Below are 22,675 nucleotides of genomic sequence, written 5' to 3'. Positions count from 1 at the left end.
TTTACGAGCCACTTCCCACATCATTCTCCTCATATATACATAATCTTTAAGCTATAGCCTGCACTACATTAAAGCAAATGTTTTCACTCCAAAAAAACAGCTGTTTCACAATCCTGCCCAGACAAAAAATTAGGTATTCAATGGATCAATAGAGAACTTTGTAATGACATAGATGAGAATGAGTCTTGACTTATCCATTGTTGAAAGTATTTACTGTGAGGTTTAACTAGAAGACACCAAAAACCTAAAAGATATTAAGGTATGAAATACGGTCGGCTTGGTAATTAAGCCATATCACACTCGCAACTGGGTTGTGACTTGTAATTGTACTGAATATTAGCACCTCTGTGATTCGGCCATAGGTATGAGGCCACATGACGGAACAATTGTGAGGGTAATAGTGCTTTTATACATCAGTTCTATAAACAAAAAAAACCAATACTGAGTTACTTTTACGGCTACAATATGGCTAGCTATTTTGTCTATTTTTGCTCTGCTAACAAAAATAGATCCAAACAAAGCCAAAGCAGGATCAACCGTTGTGTCACCAAGCAACACACCAACTAAAAGCCTGGCTGGAATGCTGCAAACATAGACAAGTGGAGTGATACAACCAGTGAAGCATCCCAGTGCAGTTATAAGAAATATCAGCATTATTGGAACGCCGCTTGTCCAATCAAATTACAGGCCTAATGTATAATACCTGTTAGCAATTCCTCTAAATGAAAGTGGAATATAAAGAGTGGGGTATTTCAAAAGAGCTAAAGAAGATCAGATGGTACTGGCTATGAATGCAACATTGAGAGAAAAATAACAACATGACAACGTTTTCAATTAAAAACGGAAAACTTTATGCGTTTTGGCTGTTCGTTTACACGACAACAGCGTTTTGGGGCCTGAAAACGGAAACTTTTAAAAACGGGTTTCAAAGTGCACGTTTTTGAAAACGATGCCGTTATCGTCTCCGCGTATACATGCAAAAAAAAAAAAACGATGACATCATGTGCACGCGTATTACGTGTTATATAAAGAATGATGGATTGATAGGCATCAATTTGAGATGTATAATTATCAATATGAATACTGGTGTCTGTGCAAATATCAATAATCAACAATTTATTCATTTGGAGTGTTTTGTATGGAGTGTGAACACTACAGTAGGCAGAACCTGCAGTTTGAAAATCTTGAAATTAATGTATGGATTCAGATGGGAAAAATGTATTTGTATTTTAAATGTTATTTATTTATTTACTTTTATTTGATGTACGTTTACCCTGCAATTCATTCACCCACCGCTTATGTATATAGCCTATAGATGTGATGCCATGTATTCAATGTTATGCTTCGAATATGAAAACATGAGGCAGTAAAAAAGCATGTTAGATCCAGTGTACACAAGACCTCTCTCTCCGTCAGAAGATATCCATATATCAAAGTTCTGTCTGATATCCAAAACCAGTCAACATCAACAGCTTGTTATGTTAACTTACTCTCCTACCAGCCCAAGAGTCAGCAGGGGGAATACAGAAAAAGGCAGGAGATGAAGTGATGGTAAAAATGAGCAGAGTTTATTGAATAATCTTGAGAGTTCAGTCTATAGGCATGCGCGCGAGTACTTCAAAACAACGCGTGAGACATTCAAAACTACAATGGCGGACTACAGGACTGTGTTTGTGCTGTTCAAGATTTTGAGTTTATTGACGCTTCTCCAGCAAAGTGTAGATTTACTGCATCACTACTACGACCAGTAATCACCGCTCTGTGGAAGAATGCTTATGTGCGCAGGCACGTAGTGTTTCTATACAAAGTGACATTGCCAACTACTGGCCTGGCATGCATAACACAGCATTTTTAGTCGTTTCGCGAATCTGTGTGAACGGGGATTGTTTTGACAACGTTGTCGTCTGTACGTGAATCTTTTCAAAAACGCAAAGGAAAAACTTTTCAGTTTTTAGTACATCGTTGTCGTGTAAACGTACCCTTAGTTAACAAACACACAAACTTGGCTGTGTCAGTTTCAGTTAAAGTTTCAGAAAGGTTAAGTGGAATTAAGTGGAAGTTTCAGACAGGTTCAGTGGAACTGACTACAGCATATTCTAAACACAACGAAACCCAAGTAAAAATGGGGGAAAGAAAATTAACAAGTCAATTGTACACCATGGCACAACTGTGACATGATTGATGGGATCTGCGGTGGGCATACGGCAAGTGATTGTTTTTCCCCGAACCCCTGTAGAAGGCATCTAGATAATGTGCTCCAGTGTGCTGCGTTAATAACGTCCTGCACTTCAGAGAGCTCCATCATTTTCAGGCCTAGACCGTGGCAAATTACACACTCATTGTTCACTTTCACTCTTTCCAGCGCTCTAACACAGGCACACAAATAATGGCTTTCAATCCGTGTTCTGAGACATCCTCTAAAGCTAGCATGGCACTAAATTCTTTTATACAACAGGAAAGCTGGTGAGATCGAGTTATATATCTCAGCCTTTATTTTAAGTGGACGAGTTATCTGATCAACCCCAACAAAACACATAAGGTGGTGTTGGGCTAATCAGGGCCCTTTTTCAGACTAAAGTGCTTTCATACTAAATGTTAGGTGCCGATTCAAACTCAACTGACTGTACAGCTCAGCTTAATTAGTGTGAAAGCCGTCTACAGTATTTGAGTTTGCGATAAAGTACCACATTTTAGTCAGTTCGAAAAGGAGGGTGTGGAGTTCGGTTCATGCGAACTGTAGGGGTTAAGAGGTTGGTGTGGATCCATGCTTATCTGACCATAAAACCTGTCTTGTTTGATTAGTGTGAAAGCAGTCTTCAGAATTTGAGTGTGCCAAGAACGTACAAGTCAGATTGAAAATGGGGATCAGTAGTTCAGTTCATGTGAACCGCAGTAGACTGTGGTTGCTGTGAACACAATCTGGTGAGTGAACTGCTTACTGCTATATGGAATCAATAAACAGCTTCCTGGGGTATTACGATTGACGTAGAAAGCATTTTGCAAACGTATCGTCATTCGGAACAACGTTACAATATGAAAGCAAAGAAACAGGGGTAGATACAAGCAAACATACCAAGTTTGAAAACTGCAAAAAAGATGGCTTCTGAAATTATACTGCTCATACATATCCACTGCAGAAGGTGGGATTTACAGATTTCCTGTTGCTCAACTGGTAGAGCACGACAAAGTCCCTTTAAGGCTAGTCAGATAAAATGGCGTCCATGTTCGAATTTCCTATGGATTCAAGCAGGATACAAGTACAGTTACAATCTGCTTGAATGGAGTATGACCGAAAACTCCAAAAAGGTTGGTCAAGATTACAATTAAATAACATTTTATCTGACAACAATGGTATCATAAATTGTACTGCTTTAGCTCAGATCACAGAAAAAAAAACTTTTTTTCAGGCTGGTCCAGCTAATGCTTATGCGCATTCGAGTAAACTGACAATCGATTTCTCTATCTAAAAGGCAGTTGGCTCTGTTAACTGTATACCAGTGACCTTTCTCATCCCACTGTCATCTAGCCATACCAAGGGTCTCAGGTTTGATTCTCAGGGAATGCATGGAAACAAAAATGTGTGCTTTGAAAGCACTGTGTCTGCCAAATGCATAAAAGAAAGTCTGAGATTATTTTGCATTTCTGCCATTTCAAGAATCCAACTTTAATTTAAGCAAAACAAAAAACAAACTTTTTTTTTTTTTAGAATTAACAGTACAAATAAAACAATTAGAAATAGAAAAGTATTAACAACAGCAAAAATCCACTTCAAAATGTGCCACAGGGTCATCTTTTTTCAATTTTATTTAGCAGCCAATCCGATCTGCTAATGGGTGTAAACATCTCATATTTTGATGAAAAGCCTGTCCACTTATAGTGCCCTTACAATGAAAAAGCACCAACACAAAGAGGGCCTCTTCAGCCAAGATGAAGCTGCCCTTAAACGTATCCTGATGAGCAGTGTATCTGTCTTCACTGACAATCTCTTCTCCAGAAAGGAGACTAATTACTCTGCTTTTTCCATCTTTCAGACAGCAACAACTATGGAGAAGCACTCCTTCCTTTAACACAGACACTCCCTCTCTGTCTCTCTTGGCCAAACCACTCTTTCTCTAAGTAACTTAACTCCCTCACAGCCCAGTAAATGAGCCCTTTAGAAATGAGACAAGACACCAGCAACCTCTTAGGGTTGGGGTTAGGGGTAGTTCATGGTTAGGGTAAGGGGATGGGGTTAGGACTATTTTTCTTTGAAAAGAATGTTGTCCAGGTCCATTAAAATATGTTGATTGTGGAACAGGTCTTGCTTGGCTTCAACCCCTGCCCCACCACCAGCCGCCCTGTGCGGAAATCCCATACTGCCTCCGTTAAGGTCCCTCTGTGCCTGATGTGACTTCTAATGGATGCAAAGCGGACATCCTCATCAGTGTTCCAATTAAAACATTGGTGGTTGATCTTAATAGGAAAGCAGTTCCAAGCAAAGCCATGCAGCGTGAGAGAGATGTTCGCATCGAAAGATTCAGGGCTAAAGAGAAAAGTCTTAGGAGTGCGATGGACAAATCAGCATGACTCACTTTAACCAGGTTTCAATATGCCAGTGTTTAATCGCACATCTCGTTACCCATCAGCTATTGCTGACATCCCACATACACCCACACAACACTAGCACCTGTTTTGTTCGGTCTCATTAATTTTTTTTCTTTCTAGCATACAGGAAAAACAAAAGCACGAGTATGATTAAAAGTAATGGAATTAAATTTTGCAGATCTTAAAGCTGAAACTCTTTTGAAGCTCTTTCTGAAGCATTTTTTTTAAAGAACTTGTTGAACTTGTAAAGCATCTAGAAAAATCTGCCTTCAAGGAACAGTTCACCAAAAATCTCAATTCTGTCATTTTTTACTTACCCCTCATGTTGTTCCGAACCTGTATGATGTTATTTTTCCTGTGAAACAAAATTCTGTCAAAATCAAACATTTTTTAAAAATTGTTACGCAGCTTGCTATACCAGACTGATTATGACTTTTGGTCAATTACTCACATAAAGCTATAAAAATGGCATGGAATACAAGACACAAGTCATATGGACTACTTTTATGTTATTTTTATAATGCTTTTTTGTCCATCTTTTAAGAGCTTAATAGCCCTTGGTCACTATGAAAGGTCATTAACTGGAAGGGGCTGCACAACGGTTCTTCAAAAATGTTCTAATCTTGTGTAGAACAAATTACACGAGGGTGAGCATAATAATGACAGAATTTTCATTTTTGGGAGAACCATTCCTTTCAGTCTCTTAAGTCTTCAGTTAGACTGGTGGTCACTATTTCCTTACTCAAGGCTTTGATTCAGAGGACAACTATTGTTCGTCTTTCAGATCATCATTGCTCTCAGGGGCACTGGATCCTCACTGGTTGTGGTAAATTGCAAACATGCAGGCAAGAGTGGCGCAGGCAGAGACCCAACCTGAATACAAAGTAGTTCAAGTGGATACATTTAACACACTAACGCTTCGGTAAGCAGGAGCTTCTCTAGGGTCACAGCTGCCATGGAATGCTGAGACAACACGGGCAGAAAATATGACAGAAGGGAAAAAATTGCTGTTTACATGATGTACGTTTCTAAAGGAGTTGGAAAAATATCAATGGACATTTTTAAATGTGTAACAATCTAGATATTATATGAAAGGCAAAACAAAGAGACAGATTATCTAGCGCAGGGGAAATCTCGCACCACATGGTTGGGTCAAAAAATACAATAACAAAACCCCATTCAAATACAGATGCTAAACATATATTTAAGGGGTGGTTCACACACAAAAAAATAAATACAAATAAAATGTTGTTATCATATATCCACCTTAATATTTTTTCAAACCTGACATTCTTCCATGAAACAAAAAAGGATATATAGGCTTTGGAAGTCTTGGAATATAGCACACAAATCATATGTACTATTTTTATGGCATTATGTCCTTTTTGGAGCTTGGCAGTTTGAATCACAATTAATTTTCATTGTATGGAAAAAAGTAGCTTGGACATTCTGCAAAACATCTCCTTTTGTGTTCCATGGGAAAAAACATATGGTTTTCAAATTATATAAGGGCATTAGGTGATGACAGTTCTAATTTTTGGGTTAACTATTAGGGCTTAAAATAGGGCTGCCAATATAAAAATGTTTATTATTTTTTTTTTTTTTTTTTTTATTATTTTCTTTATTTATCACACATTATACATTTGCACATATACAGTGAAATTCTTCTTTTTCACATATCCCAGCTAGGCTGGGGTCAGAGTGCAGGGTCAGCCATGATACGGCGCCCCTGGAGCAGATAGGGTCAAGGGCCTTGCTCAAGGGCCCAACAGTGGCATCTTGGCGGTGCTGGGGCTTAATGATCAGCGGTGCTGGGGCTTGAACCCCCGATCTTCTGATCAGTAACGCAGAGCCTTAACCGCTGAGCTACCACTGCCCCCCCTAATTTATCCATCTTAAAAAGCAAATGTTGCTTTTTAAGATGGATAAATTATATTTAAAGCCATCAAAACAAACACCATTAAATTCAACACTGGACTGTGTTTCAAAGACATCTGAGACAAATGTTTTCTTTCAACATTTTTAGGCCCTAAATGCAATAAAATGGGCAACAATTAATTGTTATAATAATTTATTACATTATTATACTATGTTACCAGCCGTAATATAAATGTGATAATAAATGAGAAACAACCCATAAGAGATAACTGAGAGTGGGTTGTGGAAGTAAATCTAACAACCACACTTTTGAAGCTTGTTGCCTTAAGAGACCTATTTAATCTGAGCAATAAATTGAAGAATAGAACGGTCAAGACCTTTGCCTCCTACACAATATGAAGACAATGTAGAAAAAAATGAAACTAGAGTACTCGGAGGAAATATGAGAAAAGTAATGCAGAGTAGTACAAATATTCCAAACAATATATAGATATGGTCTACAACATACCTTTCAAAAGAAGTCTTCCAGTTTGATATGGTTTATATTACATTTATTAAATTAATAAAATAATGCAACTAAAAGCTGAAATGTTAAAGCAAAAAGACAAATTAAATTAAACCTGTAAAAGGCACAGGTCACTAAAATGATTTCTAAAAGGATGACAATGGACTGGCATCATAACCTCTGAATGTCTGAATAGTTAGACTTGAGTAAATCTCACTGAATTTTCACATTGGCAAAATCAATGACTTTGCAGTGATGCTGATTCAGTGTAGTCCTGCAAGGAGACAGCACTGCATATATTTAGCAGTATAAAAGAAATCACAGCACATTATAAGATGGCCCTTCTAATAGGAAACAGGAAGCCCTAATTTAATTTCATGGGACCTGAGGTGAGCTTTTAATATATCTATGTTGTTACAGCTAGATGCTCCTGAAATTCATCAAAACTAGAACAGCATTACATGAGAAAAATGTGTGGTAGAGGCTGAGATAAGATTTTTACCAGTGGAGAAGGTTGCATGCTCCCCCATCATCCCCTTTGATTTATATTTTTTTTTTTTTTTTTTTTTTTTTTAAGTTCTACAATCTGTTCATGCTGTTACACTTAAGATGTGGAGGAATAACCAAACTTAGTACATGATAATTAGGTTTGAGGCTTGTCTATTAAAAAGCTGTCAGAACTCCCTAAAAACTCTGTAAAAGGGATGTGCAAAATAAATTCTCTAAATCAAAAAACATCAAAACCAAAAAAAAAAAAAAAAACGAAGTAAACCAAAAACTAGTAAAAAAATTTGACAATAATAAAAAAAATAAAAATAATAAATAAATAAAAAAGTAAAAAACATAATACTAACAAATTTCATGACTCTGAAACTAAAATAATAATAATAAAAAAAAAAAAAATTTATTTCATTTTTAAATGCATCATATACCATAACATTTAGAAACCTGTTAACCATATTTAAATGATATCAGTTTACGCAATCAGTTTGGCAGCCCTAAAATACTAAAACTAAAAAACTACATAACTCAAAAAACAAACTTAAACACTGAAAAAAAATCAAATAAACTTTAATTTACAGTCAGTCACAGAGTGACCACTACCGAACTAAACTGAAAGGACAAACTGAAAATCAAACAAAAACTAAATTGAAAACTGTAAACTTTATTGACAACTAGTTAAACAAGTCGATTAGTTCACCACTATGACCCATTCCTATCCCTAACTACTCTTTACAATGCAAGTTACAGGTTTCAAGTGCTTGTTTTCTACTAAAAAACAGAGGGTGGGGAAAAAAAAAACACAACAGCTAAATAAATATTATTTCATAAATGATGTGCCCTGTATAATCCAAAAATCCCCAGAGAGGTTAAGTGTGTGGAAAAAAGCTAGCATTAAATTGAGGGCCCAAGACCATCTGTTACAACCCATCCAGGGCTTAGAGCGTAATGGCCACTGAGGCAAACATGATATTATGAAATTAAAAGTGGTTCACATGTAATGGAGAGAGAGTGAAAGTGCGTCACACCATTGCTATTTATCCAAAGATGGTCGTACAACGCAGCCGAGTGAAGAAGGTAATATAACATTGAACAGAGATAACTTTGTCTAATTAAAGCTTGGCAGGAGGGAAGCCTACAGCATTCTCTTGCTACAGTCAGGATATCAAAGCACTATGGAATACAAAAGCAACTGCTGTGAACTGCTGTGTACTTCTGTGACTTGACAATTTGAAACAATATATAAAAATATGGAAAATATGGACAATATGGGCCTGCTGAGCCTCCATCACCAGAATATGGTGTTTTCACTTAAAGAAAACTCATGGGCCATGTTTCCGACCATAATAAAAGCAAAAAAAGTAACCCAACCTGCTCGATTGGTCATGTGACTTTAAGAGACTGTGACAAGAGCTCTGTAAAAAAACTACAGCACTGAGGACAGTGCTATCAACAAAAACATCCTACTCATTGAGAACAGAGAGGTGAATGTAGCTATCCAATGAGGTGTGTGTACTCTGTAAACATTTACAATAGGTAACAGGAAGAAATGGCCACAACAAATATCTGTTAAAGAATCATATTACCATGTTATAGCTAGGGGTGAAAGGGTTACCGTAATAAACAAAACAAAAATAACCATATTTTTAAATAAGGGCTGCACAATTAATTGAAAAACGAATCGCAATTACAATTACGGCTGCCATGATTATGTAATCGTGAAAACTGACGATTACAGCCTTCAATTTAAATCAATTTAAGCTCCTGTTGCGTCAATGACTTCTATTTACAATGTGTTTTTGAAGTGGCTGAGTATTCTAACCAATCACAGACATATCTGTTGAGCAATGAAATGGCAATGCCCACTCAAGAGATGCTTAAATCAGTCCTCCGTCCTATCAGTAATGACAACTGATCCTAATGCGCAAGTTTTAAACAGTCAGATGCATCCTTTATGTTTCACCTCTGTTCACGGTAGCACACGAAAATTAATACTGAAGAAACATCACCTGACACTCAAAAAGAAGCTGTAGAACAAAAGCAAAAAGCACTTTAGAATTATTTTGGATTCATTACATGTTGCGCCGCTCGCTTGAAATATAGATGGTAAATACACTGCAAATGAGCAATGCAACAAAACTAAAATTCTCCATGTATAATCAAGGCATAGATACAATGTAAATAATTAAATTATTATGCTGATTAGACTGCTTTGTTTTTAATTAGAGCATTTGCAAGAGGGCAGAACTCTGTTTGGAGCGTCAGTGAGCTCGCACTGGCTGTAGGGCTGAAAAAGTACAAACCTGCAGTGAGTGACAGTTTCTGTCATTGTAATAGGAGCATTCATCTCATTGCTCGATTTCGGTGTACAACTTTAAAAAAAAATTAACAGTTTAGGTTTGTTAATGTTAAGGGCATGTTAATAAGTATGCCAATGTAAATTTGATTTGTATAAAATAGCAATAAAGTAAATCAGCTTAACTGTTCCAAGCATTAATTGCATACATCACGAATCACTGTCATTATTATCGTGTCTGTTCTAATAAGACCCATTTGCACCGCAGCTGCTACAGGTAGATTTAAAATGTTCACGTATCGCACAAAATCCGATCGCAAATGGCTGTTTTTAATTTCCAAAGTGCAACCGCTGAGGCCAATTATGATCTATCGATGATCTTACATGAATAATATAACCACTGAAGATCTAACAGTATGAATGGGCACACGTCTTGCCACCACAGCACTTTCTGAATGCAGTAAGTAACTTGGTCAATTTAAATTGAAAAAGCTGTTAATAAGTTTGAATATTGAATGTCATATTATTTGCTGTACGTGGACCATTTTAAGCAGTAAAGACACATACTGCATAGCTCACATCCACCATTAAAATCTGTTCCTCTGAAGTACTACGCAGTAGCTTACTCTGTGAAGTCATGGTAATGTAATCTTTTAATCAACATTAATAATCGCAATTACAATTAGAGGTAACGATTAATCGGTGCTGATAGTTGCTTTTTGGAACTATCGGTTAACTGCAAAAATCTGTCAATTGTTTTTTTTTTATCATATAGTAATTTCAAAATAAGTGTCCCCAATGTGTTTTGGGCTTGTTTATACTTAAAAGACCCACATTATGTACCTAATCTTAATTGTTTCTAGTTATTATTGGGATTTTGGTTGAGAGAAAAAAAAAGGCATCCGGGATTTCATTTATTTTGGACTCTTTGTCCGCCATAATAAAGAAAGAATAATATATATATATATATTTTACATTCTATAAATCAGTTTGAAAACTACTGGCCGATGAATTGTTTATCAGCCTTTCCCACCACCTTAGTTAACGGTCTCGGCAAAATCCACTATCGGTTGACCTCTAATTACAATATCAAGGGCAATAATCAACTATTATGATTTTTGTCATAATTAGGGATGGCACCGATCCGATACCTGGATCGGTATCAGGTCCAATACTGACGTTTTTACCCGGATCGGGTATCGGTCCAACAAGCCCGATCCAAATCCGATAACCCCATGTTGGTCATTGATGTTACTGTAAAGCTCAAAGAATGACATAAATAACCTTCAAATCACCATTAAAGTAGTCCATATATAGCATTTTATTCAGGCACTTACAGTCATCCAAAAACTTTGTGAATTGCAAAAGGCTGCATTTAATAAATATACAGTCTGCATGCACAGTTAAGTAGTCTCTGGCACCACGCTTTACTGAACGAGCACCGCTTTGCTGACACACACACACATAAAAACGTGCAGAAGCTTGTGATGCGCTGCTCAGCACAATATGTGGTCGCTCCACACAAACTCCATCTTAGATGTAGATGCTCAATAGTTCGGTCCGCCTATAACATTCATTTAGAATGGCACCAGACAAGCATTTTACCAGATGTTGAATGAGAAGTGCATTACACTACTGTGAATTAGCCTACAAACAAACACTCAAACACAGACTTCCTGGAGCGCTCAACGTCAAATTAAAAGCCTTAAGAAATTGAAATGAAATGTATTACCAATGTACAGTAAAATTATTATTATTATTAGAAATTACAATAAAAACAAATTGGGTTCCAAAAATTACTTTGTGATTGAAATGCGGATTGATATACTAATAAAACTAAAATGAAATAAAGAGAGAGAGAGAGATCTGAAACCATTTACCATGTGTAAAGAGAACTGGCTTCTTTTCTACTGAAGACTTTCGCTAGAATTACTGTTATTTTTGCTGCTGCATCCTGCAGACTAGTTAAAAATAAAGTTTTGCACATGCTCTTATTTAATTGTTTTTTGTTTTTCCTATTTTATAATGAAATAATGTATTGTTTGAGGTTTTTGTTTCTTTACACAAAGAGTACTCCCAATCAGTTCCACACAGTGAATTATAGATGTTCTAAACTCATTAAGGAAATAAACAACACTGGTATCAGATCTGGATCGGTATCAGCCGATACTAAGAGTTCGGGCATTGGAATCGGATCAGAAGATAAATTTTTTTTATCGTTGCATCCCGTAGTCATAATCGTGCAGCCCTATTCCAAACGAATAAATATTTAAGCCTATTAATTGGTATTTATCGTGTAGCAATTGTGAGGTATTATTTTCAAGAGTAATTATGGTAAATCTCTGTAAGCTCATGCATCGATAGACACACATGTACAGTGCATCCGGAAAGTATTCACAGCGCTTCACTTTTTCCACATTTTGTTATGTTACAGCCTTATTCCAAAATTGATTAAATTCATTATTTTCCTCAAAATTCTACAAACAATACCCCATAATGACAATGTGAAAGAAGTTTGTTTGAAATCTTTGCAAATGTATTAAAAATAACAATGTTGTTATGTCGGGCTGGACAGGCCGCTCAAAATAAATAAATAAATAAATAAATAACTTTTTATAGCACGACAGAGAGACCGTGTTTACAGTTTGAGAAAATTAACCAATAAATCACTTACTGTATAGTTGTCTCTGCATATTAAGCTGGGATAGGAGAAAGTATTTTCACACTGAAAAAGTTACACACTTTAGCTTTAAAATAATGGTTATTGGTATCAGCCTCCAATTAATTTACATTTTTATTAACTGTAAAAATAATAATAAAAAAACATACCATTAAATATTTGAACCATTAAACCGCTAGTTAGTACAGAACATTGACTATAACCACAACACACTTGTTTGGAACAGAAAAGTGTGGACAGGATGTCAAGGAAGTGCTTCTCTGTTTGAGCACAGAATACATAATTCATCCATACGGGGGCTGGTGGAGGACCAGCTCAAATCTGCTTGAGTGTTAATGGATGGGGATATTTTGTGGAGGAAGGCTCTGTCTCTAAACAGTGCTGGCGGTCTGTGTAACTCAAATGCTTATTTCATGGTTGGGGCTTGAGTATCAGGTGGATGAAATTGGCTAGGAAATTAAAGGGATGGAACTCTAAATAATGTCAGGGCTCAACAATAAGGATGGCCCGGGGTCGGCGTGAGCGAGTTTCGGGCCAGCTGAAGTTACTGTCTGTGTTTTCACAAAATCTTCCATTTGTTTATCATGTATACTGTTATTGTAAGATCTGCTGATTTACACTTAACGCCAAGGTGACGTTATCTTGCTGGCTAACACAGATTTGATGAAATTGCAATTACTTGTCTTGGAAGCATCAGTTACAAGGCTTGACAATAAGGAATGCCCAAAGGCCCGGGCCAGTGTGAGAGTGATTCGGGCCAGTTGCTAGAACCATCACTTGCCCGATTGGGCCAGTGCAGCATTTACAGTGTTAGAGCAAGCAGCGCATTTATATTTAGCTCGCAAAGACGCGTGAGCGCATAATACACTGGATGCGGCGAGGTGTGGTCATGTGAGCGCACAAGAGTATGTAGACACTAAGCGCACTCTACTAGAACTGTTCTTGCTCTTTTCCTAGTGTCTTAGCAGCATCAATTACCAATGTGTATAAAATAGCAAGCAAAACCCTGCTATTTTGGGAATTTCGTGCACTGTGAACATGGAATGTGTGGGAATACTTCAAATGTTACGTATGACGTGCAATCCCACTCCGAAATTCACTTCATGAATTAACATGTTGGTGAAAATTAGCAATCCACACATTGGAATACAAGAAATCAATATCTCCGTGTATCTCTCTCATCAACTCTCTCTGTAAAGGGACAGAGTGCTCGTTTTGTTCCACGGTAAAAAAAAAAAAAAGCTATTTTTTTTTTCCATTAATTCGCTTTTAGGCCTTGTTCAGACTGCCACTAAAAATCAGATTTTTTGCATATCCATATTGTATCCAGATGAGTTTTTGATAGTCTGGACAGCAAAAAACCACTGATTTTTCCCAAATCCTTTCAAATTTTCCAATCTGGTTTCAAATGTGATTGAAATCTGATTTTTTCAGATGCGTCTCAGTCCGGACGCTCTGGCTGCTCAAATCGGATTTCAAATGGTCTTTTGCGTCACTCTTAACGTGACACACAACGATGACATCAAAAATCGGTGACTGCAGCACGGAACAATCACAATATTTACCAGTCGGAGGAGACTGGTAAATATTGTGATGTTCCTTGCTGCAGTCACCGATTTTTTAGTTCTGCACCGCGACTGGACAGGGCGCTTATTTGGAGAGCGAGATGATGCACCTCCAATTTTCCCGCATCTGTTTTGAAAGCATCGTCACGTGGGTACGCCTACGTCATTACCAAAGCAACCCATGCAGATAGGTTGGCTATGTCTGAACGTGCAAATCTGATTTGATCACTTGCAATTAATAGTGCAGACAGTCTGCCTGAAAAGATCTGATTTGAGCAAAAATCAGATTTGCCTGCGGTCTGAACACATCCTTAGAGATAAGGCGCTGAATGAAACGTAACAAACTGTTATACACAAGTTATCCACGTGGCTGGAAATCATGAGCTGCTCAGTATCCAAAATGCAAGTATACATTTAATAAGGTAATATTAAACATTACTTCAACATGCTAATGGGGTTTGTTATGAAAAGAAGCAAAATCACTTTGGGTATTATTAGAAGAGTTGTTCAGCTTGAAGATGACATTTAAATCTGGCTACTTCATATCATTCTCATAACACACCGGTTACATTTCTCATTTCTGGACTGTACAGGTATTTTCATTATGTGCTTTGTGTATCACAGTCAGTTTTGGTCTTGGCTATTTTTATGTTTATATCCGCATTCTTAATTCACATATCAGGCCTAATATCTGCCAACTGTATTTAATACGTCACAACTGATTAATTAGCAAGGTCTCCTCTCTCAGAGATTCATATGTTTATTACATTTAGCCAATAATATAATGTTTAACTCAGTGATTAGGCCTAAACCTTTGATTGGTTGTGAAGACACTACACAAGGCCCAAAAGTTGACAGCATGACTAAACGGGTGACCGAAAACCCATCCTCTGCTCCACAGAACTCTTTGCTTAAAAAGACGTGTAAATGGCAGGACGGCTGAGGTTAATATGATGTATTTAAGAATTTATACTGTAAAGCGCTCATCTGATATTACGTAAGGCATAAATCATGTCTTATCAATTATAAATGTAATACAATTTTGGAGGAAAATGTCTTAAAGATGTAATATATATTAAAAAGTTAACTTCAGACACATTTTTTTAAAGTCATGATGGTAAAAACAGCTATTTAAAATTTTTGTGGTGGGGCCAGTGAAAAAAGGGCAGGGCAAGTAAAAATTTGAACATCTCACCTGACTGGGCCATCTTCCATCCAACACTTACAAGAATATCTCAAAGTCTTTCACATCACCATTAATCTGCAGCTACTGTTCAGCAGAAAATATGAGACATAATACCAGCTAACCAGACAATAGGGAATAACTTATCCTTGGATCTATAGATGAAGGCATCCTCTGATTCCATAAATCAAACAAAAGGATTCAGGTTTTGGAGCAGCAGCAAGCTGAAATGCTCTATTCTTTCTTTTGGTCTCTCTCAATATCTAATGAAGCACTGTACATCTGGTGTATTCAGAGGCAAAGAAAGCAACAAAAGGCCATAGAGTGGCATCTCTGTGATTCAGTCAGAGGCATGCTGAAGCTGCTATTGACATTAGCTTGATCTTAATACATCCATAAAGCTGCCTGGGAGAGCAAAACAGCCAACTAAAGCAGATGGGACCAGAAAGAGCATTTTTTCATTAAGACCAAAAAAGCTAAAGATCATCCCGGGTGCAGTAAACACGCCAGCTTTCTGTGTTTGAATAAGCATCACCGTGGTGGTTGTTAAATTCATTCCCATCATTTCTAAACAAAAAACTATTAATCACAAAATGCAATGCTAATCTATGCTCTCAGTGAGTTGAATCCATTCAAGAGGCTAAAGATGGACACTATATGACCAAAAGTATGTGGACACCCAAAAACCATATCACTATTATGCTTGAGCATTTCATTTCAAAGCATTAGCATTAATATGAGTTGGTTCTAGAATGTGTCTCAACTGGAATTAAGAAGCATAGACAAACACGTTAATTAGTAGGGGTGTCCACATACTTCTGGCCATGTTGTGTATTTAAATACTATACTCTCTTTACTAATAATGGTATCTCACATAGAACAAGAACTCAAACAACTAAAGCCCATTGTTATAAAGGGGATGAGTATCAGACTTTGTTGCTGAGGTCAGTTAACACAGAAAGGGGAGATATGGGCCACAAAAGCCCATGGGTCGATAAAAGCCAATTTCAGGTTCATCCTCGGTGAGCCTACACTCCTCTCACCTGTAAGTTAATTAGAGACCTTGTTAAACAAGTTCAGGAACGAATTTCAATCTAGACCGTTATTTTGTTTGTTTTTTAACGAGGATAATTGGAGCAGCATTTGCCAACTTTAAATAAATGATCAACATTCTGATGAAAGGAAGAAATTTATGTTGCTGTATAAATTTTTCAAAATAAACAGCAGTTAGCAGCTCTGGGATGTCTGGCTTTTTTAAACATGCAGTACTCCATGACTTAAAATTTTTTTTAAAAAAATTAAATAAAGTTCAGTAGAGTCTGGCTGCATCCGTGCACTCAACCATTTTTGTAAAAGAGTTTTACCACTTCAGTAATTGTAAAAATAAGAAAATAAATCATATGTATGATTGTTTCGGCATCATTTTGAGTGCAAAGAGTTAAAATAGGAGAATCATGATGTATTACCACAACAATCTTTTTTAATGCCTTTCTGATTAATTAGCAAACATGAATGGACTGCAATTTATTTTTGGTTCCTTTGTAGAGTGCACATATGTCGTCACAGACAGCAGAGAGGGCATATGAGCAGAGAATGTGCCTGCAGCCAGGCTCTTCTCAAAATGTTTGCTAAAGCAGAGAAAAACATTTTGGGGAGCAGGCTTGGGAATTCAGTCAATATTCAATAAATATGCATGAGGACTACATGCAGCACTAGCTAAATGTAATTCCTCCAAATCAAGCCCTTGATCACACAGAGAGATTAGGACACCTCTGCAACCATTTTACTGCTCCTATCTTGTCCTGAGTGAAAAAATAAACCTTGATGGAAGAAGCCTTACAAAATGCAAAATTACATGTGCTGCTGACAAAATGTCAGATGTTTATGTATGCAAGTCAACTTCAAATATACACTGCAAAAAAAGTACTTTTGTCTTATTTTCTGGTAAAATAACTTAACATCCTTAAAACAACAAAAAATACTTGAGAATCAGAACAGCATGAGATATTAAGTCTTGTTTTTTGAGAAATCGAACAAAATTTGGTGTGGTTCATGTTTAAAACAAGACAAGACTATCTGCCAATGGCGTAAGAAAAATCAACTTGTTTTCCCTATGAATCAAGTTTTATTTCTTACCCCATTGGCAAATGTAGTTTTTTCTTGTTAAAGCATAAACATTACTAAACTTTGTAAGATTTATCTGAAAACAAATCTTTATACCATTTATCTTTAAGTAGCTGTATCTTTTTTAAGAAATTTTACTGGAAAACGACAAAAATACTTTTTTTGCAGTGTAAACCAATTCAGAAGTGTGAAACTTCTTATTCCATATTCCATTTTGTTAGTTCCATCAGTGAACTGAAAAGGTACTGTTATTTTAGAGCTAGTGTAGTTTAGTACTATTGCAGAACATAAACCTGAGGGTTTGCTTTAATGTTGAATCTAATTTAAGCCATGTTTGTGCAACAGAGAAAACACATTTCTTTGAACCTCAAACGCTCAGATAAGTGAAATTTTGAGCCCCAAAATTAATGCACAACGACGACTGCCTAAACTATTCTAATTACATGGCAGCTCCACAAACAAATTATTTGATTAATGTACTTGATTAAATACAAGCCAATTAAATAATGCAGAGGGATGCTGCTCAGTACTGGCTTCAAACCAAACCCTCCACATTCACTTTTACCTTTAATTTGATGACGATGACTGAAACATTTTCATTTCAACTCCGAAATTGGCTCAATGAAGCATTGTAATTTTTCATAAACACAGTATTTCCAAACATGTGGTTTGGATCTTAATCATGGTAGACACCATATATAATCTGACACCAATGTAAACAAGTGATAGATGTACAGTCTGTTCAATGGATTGTTCTGGTGTTTGTCTATCATCATCTTGTAAAACACTGAAAATATATCTTACCAAAAAACTTAGTGAACAGGAAAACATGGGTTTAAAAATGTTGTCATGACCTAGAACTTCCTACAAGTCAGTACAACCCATTATCCCACACAGCCTCATTTTCATTTGTGTCAATTTAAAAATGGTGTCTGCCTTGACAAGGTCCATGCCAGTAGATTAGAACTGGTCTGAAAGAACATTAATTGTTCTACAGAATATACACAAACAGTGGTAAAATGTGAATGGTTAAGTAAGCGTTCTTACCTTACGACCGTCGCTGGCGTGGCAGTTGACGTTTAATGGTGTAAGCAGTGCCATGAGCTTCTCTTCATTTCCGCTCCTGAAGCAAAGCAGCAGTTTTTAAAGGATATGGGGGTATAATAAAACAGAAAAAGCTAACACAGTGAAATTCAGAGAGAAGGAGTAGTGAAGTGAAGGGTAAGAGTAGATATGGGGGGTGATAAATGGAATAGTCCAGAGAGGAGGAACGTGTTAGATAAACAGCATCTGTCAGGAGATTGATTCATGGAACAAAAATCACAAAGTACCTTTAATACAATTTTCCTAGGCAAATATCACAAGCCAGATTTGAGTTATTATTAGAGTGAGTCTTCCTCAAAGTGATGAGGAGATTGACAACCCCTGCCTGTGGTCGGCCAAGGATTTGGCTCAATAGCAACGGCCAATGAATCCTCACTGCCTCGCCAACAGGCCAAGCGTGACCAAGTATGACAGTGCATGACTTGCAAGGCCTGCCATGACTACAGCCAAAAACCTCCTGTTATCTTGGGCCAGATGCCACCTTAATCAAAGGTGAACAATGGCAAGGAGAAATATTTGTTTCAGAAACAGGTCAGGCTCCTTTCAGAGCCTTGGTGCTCCTGTGCTGGAACGTATTGACAGATGATTTATTAGCAATGGCCACAACGTAATGGAAACATTATTTTTTGTCTTCGCAAACTGTCAGGGCCTTAAAACTACAGCAAAACAATTGCAGACTTGAGACGATTCTTTCAAAAGACCAAGTGTACCTGATCAACATGCACATGTACAGGCCGCACACACAGCGTACAGGAGCTTTCCTGTCTTTCTCTACAGGTCAAGCCTTGCCAAAATCCTCCAAAAAAAACAGTAGGGTTTATTCCTCCCCAGCTGCTCTGGTCTTCCTCTGCCAGTAACTACAGATAACTGGCTTCAGTGAAAAACGTGAGATCATTCATTTAGATGCAAGCTATGCTGCAGAGATGGAAAAACAGGACTGGCCATGAGATTACAACTGGGAAGAGAGGCTGAGGAACGGGAGGGTTTCATCAATCTTCTTGATGTGTTTGCAGATGCATCCTGGACTTCAGGAGATTACCACTAAGATGAGTGCAAGACATAAGTCAAACTCGCCTTTCTCTTGTCTATCTGCTTTGTCTATCTTCCAATCAACAAGTCTCTACAAAGGAATGAATAAAGAACAAACAATATTCTTAATTCATAGAAATACTCATGCTGCAGTCCAAGCAGGGGGATAGATATAAACATAATTGCACAACAATGAAGCCCCTGTAATCACATTTCTTCCTAATGATCATGTTGGAGAGAGTTACAAGGCCTTTGTAGTTCCTTTTCTCTCTTCGCTCTCTCTTGATCATTAAACAACAAGAGTCTTGATTTGTATCCATGCTGCAGGCTTTGCCTGAAGGCAGTGCTCCAAAAAGAGGAGATGTAGACCTGGGCATGAAAAGAAACGTCTTTCTCTCTGTGACACGCAGCAAGGCAGTGATTGCTGGGATTGACTGTGTGTCACGTGTTTCTAGAAGCAGGCCTGTTTCTCCATGGCTACTTGTCCAATGGTAACAATCAACCCCGGAAATAGAGGTGTTTGGTGAAATGGAGTTTCCCTACGCACTTGGAAGCAACAGGTAGGAGGATAGAATTTGAAGTTTTGAATCGAATTCGCATCCTCCTCTGGTTCCACCTGCAGCTCTCAGAAACCAATTAAAAACAATCCCGCTGAATTTGCTAAATTTGATAAAGCATTTTGCCTGTGGCATGATGCTAAATAGAAACTGTGCCAAATGGGCTGTCTTTTGTGTAGGATGTGGACTCCTCCAGACCATCTCATGCACATATAAAGAGACATCGATTGAGTCAGACATCTCTGACCCTTACGGCACCTTCTTTGACACATGCCTTAATCCATGTGCACAGACAAAAACAACAACATGTAAGGAGTGAAAGGGAGGGGGGAAAAGAGAAGAATCATGGGAGAAAGGGTGATGAGAAAGGATAAAGAGTGGATAGGAGGGAAAAAGGTAGAGGAAAAAGGGGGATGGGGGTATGAGGGGGTGTTTGACAACATGTACTCACCTCGCAGCTTCCAGGAGTTCGTCCTTCTTGTATTCACCTAAATGATTACAAAAAATCATGGTGTCAGAGGCAGGCAGGATGAAGTACAGCCAGAGACACTAAGCAGCAGCAGAACGCCGGCAGCCCCACACCAAGACAGACACGCTCAAACACACGCACACAAGAGCATCAGTGCACCAACACTGCCTTGCTGTTCTCTCTTCTCTCTGCTTCTCTCCCTCTCGTACTCTCTTCTGGTGGTGGCGTAGCTGAGCGCACACCTCTCTCGCCTGATGAAGCCGTGACGTTGGGCAGATTGTGGACTCGGCATAGGCAGTGTCTTGGATATGGCAGGCAAACTGATGCACATCCCTGTTCACTCCACAAATTAAATGGCTCTCTTTCTCAGGCAGACAGACAGTATGAGCACACACACACACACACACACACAAACACACCCCTCCTCTTGTATACAGTGAGCTCAACCTCCCTATACCTGCTCTCCACTGTCTATTTGTATAGGAGCTGTTTCTGTGATAAAACGAGATAAGGGAAAGGAGGGAAATACGTAATAAAACTCCACGCAACCCGCATCCCCCCCCACAGATAATATCCAGCCTCTCAGCCAATCAGAGGGATACGACTAATTCAGCTGTGATTCTCCCCACCCCCACATGTGCTCTCACTCGCTCCCTGTCTCTCTCTACCAAAGCTTTGTGGAGACAAGAGAAGCAAGGGATAAGGGGGGGAGGATGCAAAAAGACGTGGCAAAAGAGGGAGGGAGTAAAAAAAAAAAGAAAAGAAAAAAGAGGAAAAGCAAATGAAAATGCTGTGAAGAGGTGGATGGCATGACATATGGGTGGCATGCAGAGGGGGGTGTTTGAACAACAAAATGGCGAAAAACCAAACACCGCAAATACTTCATAAGCTGGGCTTGTTTTGTGCTTTGTGGCGCTCGTAAACAAAAGGTTGCAAAAGCACAGAGTGGGAAAGGATGTTAATAAATTGGATTGGGACATAAGCGGTTCTTGTAAATAACTGTTTCCATTTTTCAAAAACACAGAAACCGTATGAACAGTTACTGAATTAAAATCTGACTTGCTCACTGAACTGCAAGTCATTATTTTCCGACTACCTTGACTGTGTTGTGCACTCCGTGACACTTAAATTAGAGTAATTTCTGACTGATTGCAGTTATAGAGATACTTGCAGTTATAGAGATATTAGGAACAGAGCTTTGCTGCTATAAATAGCCCTTAAATATTATAATATATAATACAAATAGTACTTAAAAATATATACATATATAAACAAAATATAGTAAGGCTATATGGCAGGGGTGTCAAACTAATTTTAGGTCGAGGGCCAGATTGGACTAAGCGTCATTGTATGAGGGCCGAGCTGTTAATACAGTGCATTCGTAAAGTATTCAGACCCCTTCATTTTTTTCACAATTTGTTATGTTGCAGTCTTATGCTAAAATGCTTTATTTTTTATTTTTTTCACATCAATCTACACTCCACACCCCATAATGACAAAGCAAAAACCAGACTGATATCTCTGGAAATTTATTAAAAATAAAAAACTGAAATATAACATTGACATAAGTATTCAGACCCTTTGCTATGACACTGGAAATTTAGCTCAGGTGCATCCCATTTCACTGGATCATCTTTGAGATATTTCTACACTTTGACTGGAGTCCACCTGAATCAAATTCAATTGATTGGACATGATTTGGGAAGGCACACACTTGTCTAAGGTCTCACAGCTGAAAATTCATATCAGAGCAAAAACCAAGCCATGAGGTCAAAGGAACTGCCTGCAGAGCTCAAGAGAAAGGATTGTGTCGAGGCACAGATCTGGGGAAGGCTACAAAAAAATTTCGGCTGCATTGAAGGTTACCAAGAGCACAGTGGCCTCCATAATTCTTAAATGGAAGTTTGGAACAACCAAGACTCTAGAGCTGGCCACCCAGCCAAACTGAGCAATTGGGGGGCAAGAACCTTGATAAGAGAGGTCAAAGAACCCGATGTTCACTCTGGTTGAGCTCTAGAGATCATGTGTGGAGATGGGAGAAACTTGCAGAAGGACAACCATCACTGCAACACTCCACTGATCTGGGCTTTATAGCAGAGTGGCTAGACAGAAGCCTCTCCTCAGTGCAAGACACATGAAAGCCCGCTTGAAGGAAAGCTGAATGCAGCAAAATACAGAGATAACCTTAATGAAAACCTGG

The 22,675-nt window shown here is 37.9% G+C and overlaps 1 protein-coding gene across 4 annotated transcripts in view; it reads right to left on the bottom strand.

Annotated features, from left to right (window-relative positions):
- LOC127428865 (poly [ADP-ribose] polymerase tankyrase-1-like) overlaps positions 1–22,675 on the bottom strand; it is a 137,086-nt gene that overhangs the window by 56,220 nt on the left and 58,191 nt on the right. For all 4 annotated transcript variants that reach the window (XM_051677508.1, XM_051677510.1, XM_051677511.1 and 1 more), the window contains 2 exons: positions 20,458–20,494; positions 18,364–18,439 (listed from right to left, as the gene is read on the bottom strand). In XM_051677508.1, the coding sequence (XP_051533468.1) occupies positions 18,364–18,439; positions 20,458–20,494 (113 nt within the window). The remainder of the gene's footprint in view (positions 1–18,363; positions 18,440–20,457; positions 20,495–22,675) is intronic.

This window comes from Myxocyprinus asiaticus, chromosome 38, assembly GCF_019703515.2.
Source record: "Myxocyprinus asiaticus isolate MX2 ecotype Aquarium Trade chromosome 38, UBuf_Myxa_2, whole genome shotgun sequence".
Taxonomy (NCBI): Eukaryota; Metazoa; Chordata; class Actinopteri; order Cypriniformes; family Catostomidae; genus Myxocyprinus; species Myxocyprinus asiaticus.
The sequence above is the reverse complement of the archived record's forward strand: the minus strand, read 5'-3'. Positions and strand labels throughout refer to the sequence as shown.